This window comes from Scomber japonicus, chromosome 17, assembly GCF_027409825.1.
Source record: "Scomber japonicus isolate fScoJap1 chromosome 17, fScoJap1.pri, whole genome shotgun sequence".
Classification (NCBI taxonomy): domain Eukaryota; kingdom Metazoa; phylum Chordata; class Actinopteri; order Scombriformes; family Scombridae; genus Scomber; species Scomber japonicus.
The window spans coordinates 6,848,092-6,854,726 of record NC_070594.1 but is presented as its reverse complement, the minus strand read 5'-3'; the positions used below and the strand labels follow the sequence as shown (position 1 = coordinate 6,854,726).

At 44.3% G+C, this 6,635-nt stretch overlaps 1 protein-coding gene across 1 annotated transcript; it reads left to right on the top strand.

Annotated features, from left to right (window-relative positions):
• The first annotated feature begins 1,227 nt into the window (after positions 1–1,227).
• Positions 1,228–2,556, top strand: insm1a (insulinoma-associated 1a). Its single transcript, XM_053336814.1, has one exon. The coding sequence runs from the start codon at positions 1,228–1,230 to the stop codon at positions 2,554–2,556; it is 1,329 nt and encodes a 442-aa protein (XP_053192789.1).
• The last annotated feature ends 4,079 nt before the right edge of the window (positions 2,557–6,635 follow it).

Genomic DNA, 6,635 nt, shown 5'->3' with positions numbered 1-6,635 from the left:
TCTTTGCCCCTCTCTCTCTCTCTCTCTCTCTACTGTGCAATTTCCTTTTCAATCACTGCGGGTCTACAGCTTGCACAAGCGCAGCCATTGTGATGCAAAGCAGGAAACCCTCCTCTCGCTATTAATTATGTATGCCTAAAATGACGGATTCATATGTCCGGAGTTAACTGTCACGCCAGCACACATGCTGCAGAGCCAGAGCTGGGTTACAAATGTTTATTCTGTCGCTGTTTTTGTCTTAATTGTCTAATAGAGCAGCAGGCTGAATTTAACCTTAATGCCCAGTGCGTAAAACTGCTCTGCAAGTCCGATTTAGAAGGTGTTTAATTATCCTGGAGAGAGTTTTAATATCTTAAATGATCTAATCTGAAAGAAGTGAGTGAGAATCAGAGTGAGTTTTTATTTAAGGTTAGAGGTATGTGGAGTTTTTAATACGAGGAAATCAGATTTATTTTTAAATTTGCGTAAAAAACTACAATTTTAAACGTCTAAAAGTTGTCCACTGGAGTTTCATTTCCATGTAAGTCTTTATTGTTGTTTATTTTTTATCACCTCGACTTGACGCCGTTATACTGGACGGATGTCTCCCCTTTTTTTTTTTTTTTTTTTGGACAAACCAGAGCCCCCACCCAAAGGAGACACATAAAGCCGAGGCACGTGTAGATTTCTATACAAACTCATCAGACCGTAAAAGCAGGAGGCTCCTGGCGTGTGCCCGGGTCGAGACGAAGAGGAGGAGGAGGAGGAGTGTGTGTGTGTGTGTGTGTGTGTGTGTGTGTGTGTGTGTGTGTGTGTGTGTAGAAAGAGAGAGAGAGAGAGAGAGAGAGAGAGAGCAAGGGGGGTGAAATACAATAAAAACCCTCAGGTACATCTGCTTTGCAATCTGCAAATCCTCCCTCCCTCCCTCCCTCCCTCTTCTCCATCAGCCTCTCCATCCTCCCACACCCACTCCCCAAATCCACAGGGGACTTCGGCTCCTTCTGATTGGTCAGGGATGAGGCAACAAGGGGGGACGGAAACAATGTCATCATGTCGCCTTAAAAAGAGTGCAGCTATGTTGTGGTGAAAGCACCTCGGGAGGAGAAACAGAGGATCAATAGCAAGGAGGAAACAACACACACACACACACACACGCAAAAAAGACGCATCAGATGTTTCTATCTGCGCGAGGCTGAAAGTGGATTTCTTCTCCCTGAAAGTGCCTTCAGCTCCCCGACCAGCGAGAACATGCCGAGAGGATTTCTAGTGAAAAGGAACAAGAAACCCAACCCGGTTTCCTACCGGGTCCGATCCGATGAGGAGGAACCGGAGCAAGCAGCATCTGATGCTCACCTCGCCTCCTTCCCGGTGCGGGCGCACACGCCGACGCCCACCTGCGGGGAGGCGGCTGCAGCACCGGAGCAGAGCACTAAACCGGTCCAGTTTGGGAACCCGGAGGTGGTGTATCAGGCTCTCTACAGCCCCACCCGACCCGTGAGTCAGGACCACGACCGCTCCTACTTCGAGAGACGCTTCAACCTGGGCTCACCTGTTTCTGCGGAGTCTTTCCCCACACCGGCAGCGGCACTCACGGCTCTGGATCACCTCTTCGCTCCGGCGGATCTGAAACCAGCCTCCAGCAACAGCGCCACAAACACCGGGACTCTCCCAAACCTGAACCTAAACCTAAACCCGAACCAACCCGCAGCCAAACGACCCTCCAGCGACACCCACGAACGTAAAAGCAAACCACCGTCCAAGAAAACCAAAGCTATCCGGAAACTGCACTTTGAGGATGATGTCACCACATCTCCGGTTCTCGGGCTCAAGATTAAAGAAGCTCCGGTGGATCAGAAGCCCCTTGGAGGTGACAACCCGATGGGGGAGTTTGTGTGCCAGCTGTGCCGGGAAGCGTACAGAGACCCGTTCTCTCTGGCGCAGCACAAATGCTCCAGAATAGTCCGGGTTGAGTACAGATGTCCTGAGTGTGATAAGGTGTTCAGCTGCCCGGCTAACCTCGCTTCTCACCGGCGGTGGCACAAACCGAAACCGCAAAATTTGGAGCCAGAGAATAATAATAAAGTGGCTGCAGGAGTGTCCGTGAAGGCTTCACCGGATGACGGGAAGGATTCTAGTGATAGAGACACACCCAGCCCAGGGCCGTCCGAGTCCGGCTCAGAGGAAGGCTTGTACGATTGTAATCACTGTGGGAAAAAGTTTAAACGTCAAGCATACCTGAGGAAACACCTCGCGTCACAGCACGGCTCTCCAAAACCGGCGGAGGAGGAAGACGCGCCGGTGCCGGTGCCGGTGCCGGTTTGCGAGCAAAGCGCAGCGCCGCTCAACCTGAGCTCCTCCACCTGCCACCTGTGTCCGGTCTGCGGGGAGAACTTTTCCAACAGGGACAGCCAGGAGAGGCACATCCGTCTGCTGCACTCCTCGCAGGTGTACCCGTGCAAATACTGCCCCGCCATCTTCTACAGCTCGCCGGGACTCACGAGGCACATCAACAAATGCCACCCGTCCGAGAACCGGCAGGTGATCCTGCTGCAGATGCCCCTCCGCCCCGCCTGCTGATCCTAAGGAGCTTTTTATTATCAGGGCTGCCTTTCTTCACCTCTGTCTCACCACAACATACACAATCCAGATGTGTCTCTGAGTGGATGGTTGAGTTACCCTGCAAAAAAAAAAAACTGTCTGAAAAGGTTTATTTTATATATTTAAGCTCCTAAAATCTTAACTTATCTCTACTATATGGCACTTTGGTGATTGACTAGAACTGGTTGACTTCAGTTGATTGATGATTTGGTAGAAAATCAACATTTTTTTTAAACCTTTAAACACTAAATTCTAATTTTTCTCATCATTGTCGGAGTAATTTGCCTATTTTTGTGATTTTAATTAACAAAATAAAAGCACAAATCACTAAATAATAATCATAATTTCTGGCATATTTGATGAAAAGGTTGAAACAGGGAATTCATTTAAGGATTTTTTGCAGTGTAACTCCAATCAGCCACATGATGATGATGATGATGATGATGATAATGATGAATACTTTCAGCACCCCATATTACTGAGGTCAGAGGTCAGCCGCTCACCTGCAGCTGGCAGGGATTCAGTGCCTTGCTTAAGGACACTTCAGGAGGTTCTGGGTGTGTATTCGAACCCCCTTCCTCCTTCCTCCTCACCCTCCTCACCCTCCTCATCCTCCTTCCTCCCTCCTCCTCCTCCTTAAAGGATCTTTTACATCACTGTTTCAAACATTTCTTAACGAACCGTTAGACTGTTGATTTATTTTTCTAGCATCTCTGCACAAGTGCTATTAGCTTCTAGACCTAAGAGAGGGGACGACCTGTAGCCGAGAAGAAGAAGAAAAAAAAAAAAACAGAATTCACAGGCCCGAGAAGACCTTATCTCATCACTCTGATTAGCTTTAACATAGCTTGTGGATCTGTGGATCAGTAGCTGTTGCCTGGAAACATTAAAATAAGAGTTAAAAACTAGCGTAGCCGGTAATGCCTTCGGATTAGAAACTCCTGCTGTAAAACTGCCTTAAACTGAAACTGATCTGATTGTCTGTTAATCACTTATTTATCACTGGCTGGGTATCCTATGATTATTTTTTATTACAAAGCCTTCTGTATTACCACTATACAGTATATCTAACTGCTTTTTTTTTTTTTTTTTTTGCTATTTATTTATGTATTTATTAAATTATTTGTGTAAATTATTGCTCTGTGTGGTCAAACCTGTGATATCTGTTCTGTTGCTGTGTTTTTTTATGACGTAGCCAACATGTTTGTTTTTTTTTTTTTAATGTATTTCTTTAACTTAATATATCAAAAAAAAAAAGACAAAAGAAAAACGCTGTGAGAGGACTGTGAGGATGGTGCGTTCAAGTGACATTTATAGCAATCAATGAGTTTTTATCAGCCGCACTCGATTTATATAACTGAATGCAATCATGATTTTTAATTTAAGAAATGTTGTTTTTGTTGTTTGTTTGTTCTGGTTTCTTTGTAACCGTTAGCTCGTATACTGCTTTGGATGTTTCTGCAGTAATTTGCTAAATGTCCAAAAACAATAAAAAACCAAACTGAGAAACATGTTTGTTTGTTTTCCTGCTTTTTATTTTTGCTTCCTGAAACATTAAAACTACAAATATACACAAAGAGGAAGTGGTTTAGGAGGGTTTAGGGTTTTTCATAGTTTAAACCAGGGGTGTCAAACATGCGGCTCGTGGCCCAGATCCGGCCCGCTGAGGGGTCCAGTGCGGCCCACTTTCCACCTTTCCTTCCTTCCATCCTATCTTCCCTTCCTTCCTTTCTGTCTTCTTTTTCTTCCTTCCTTCTTTCCTTCCATCTGTCCTTCCTTCTTGTCTTCTTTTTCTTCCTTCTTTCCTTCTTCCCTTTATTCCTTCCTTCCTTCCTTCCCTCTTTCCTTCCATCTGTCCTTCATTCTTCTTTTTCTTCCTTCTTTCCTCCCTGTCTTATTTTCCTTCCTTCCTTCCTATCTTCCCTTCCTTCCTTCTTGTCTTCTTTTTCTTCCTTCTTTCCTTCCTGTCTTATTTTCCTTTCTTCCTTCCATCTTCCCTTCCTTCCTTTCTGTCTTCTTTTTCTTCCGTCCTTCTTTCCTTCCATCTGTCCTTCCTTCTTGTCTTCTTTTTCTTCCTTCTTTCCTCCCTGTCTTATTTTCTTTCCTTCTCCCCTTTATTCCTTCCTTCCTTCCTCCCTCCCATTATTCCTTCTGTCTTTCATTCCTGTCTTCTCTTCCTTCTCCTCCTTATTTTCCTCCCTTTCTTCCTTCCTTCTTTCCTTCCATCTGTCCTTCCTTCTTGTCTTCTTTTTCTTCCTTCTTTCCTTCCTTCTTTCCTTCTCCCCTTTATTCCTTCCTTCCTTCCTTCCTCCCTCCCATTATTCCTTTTGTCTTTCATTCCTGTCTTCTCTTCCTTCTCCTCCTTATTTTCCTCCCTTTCTTCCTTCCTTCTTTCCTTCCATCTGTCCTTCCTTCTTGTCTTCTTTTTCTTCCTTCTTTCCTCCCTGTCTTATTTTCCTTCCTTCCTTCCTTCTCCCCTTTATTCCTTCCTTCCTTCCTCCCTCCCATTATTCCTTCTGTCTTTCATTCCTGTCTTCTCTTCCTTCTCCTCCTTATTTTCCTCCCTTTCTTCCTTCCTTCTTTCCTTCCATCTGTCCTTCCTTCTTGTCTTCTTTTTCTTCCTTCTTTCCTTCCTTCATTCCTTCTTCCCTTTATTCCTTCCTTCCTTCCTTCCTTCCTCCCATTATTCCTTCTGTCTTTCATTCCTGTCTTTTCTTCCTTCTCCTCCTTATTTTCCTTCCTTCCTTCCTTCCTTCCTTCCTTCCATCTTTTTAATGATCCGGCCCACATGAGATCAGATTGTTCTGTATGTGGCCCTTGAATGAAACTGAGTTTGACTCCTCTGGTTTAAAGTGTTGTGTGAAGCATATTTGAGTATTATTATCATTAAATGCTGTTTAAAAAGCGAGCAGGGCCATAACCAGGAAGTAAGAAACACTGAAGCCAGAGTTCCCCCATAACAGCTAATCCTTTATTGTATGTTTATTAAGGTATTTCTTTGCCTAAAAACTGGATTTTAAGATATTATAAGTCTATAAATATCAGAATCAGCCTTTAAAAACCCAACATGTGTAGTACGTGTTGAATGGAAAAATCACTGAATGATCTTGAAAGCAGCCGGCGTGTGAAGTTATTTGCACGGATGACGTCACATCAAGCTGCTGCAGTTGAGTTTAAGATCAAAAAGTGTATTTAATCAATCAGAGAAGAAGAGTTAATTATACCAAGTAGAAGAATGGCTTCCAATCTAGGAGTCGGGACTCACTGTGGGATCCAAAGATGAACCTGGGAGGTGAAAAGATGATTAAAAGAATGAGAAAGAAATAAAAAAAAAAAACATGTTTCTGTCACAAATTAGGAGTTTCAATAGTCTGGCCTTACAATCATTTCCTGTCTTATGTGATAAATACTGTACAGTTTGACCTTTGACCCTCTAAAAGTTGTTGAATTGAAACAATCTGAGAGAATAAATAAATAAAACTCCTTTTTGCTCCATTTCCACCTGTTGTTGGCTTGTGATCTGGATGATGTCATCAGCGGCTCTTTGGATTTACACCTGCTACTAAAATACAATCTTCCCTCTTCTTCCTCTTCTTCCTCTTCTTTCTCTTCTTTCTCCATCCTCACATCGACACTGTGTGATCAGGTTGAGCCAGACTCAACAAACATGGAAGGAAGTGCTTCTACAAACTGATCTCATTCATTCCTAAATCACTTTATATGAGGGAAGACTTCTAGCTGCTGCTGCTGCTGGTACTTGTAGTTTTTGCAGGACTTTCTTTAACCCTCCTGTTGTCCTCGAGTCAAGGAAGGAAGGGAGGAAGAAGGAAGGAAAGGAGGGAGGGAGGGAGGGAGGGAGGGAGGAAGAAGGAAGGAAGCAAGGAAGGGAGGAAGAAGGAAGGAAGGGAGGAAGAAGGAAGGAAGCAAGGAAAGGAGGGAGGATGGGAAGATGGGAGGAAGGAAGGAAGAAGGAAGGAAAGGAGGGAGGAAGGAAGGAAGGAAAGGAAAGAAGGAAGGGAGGAAGGAATGAAATATGGAGGAAAGAAGGGCGGAAGGAG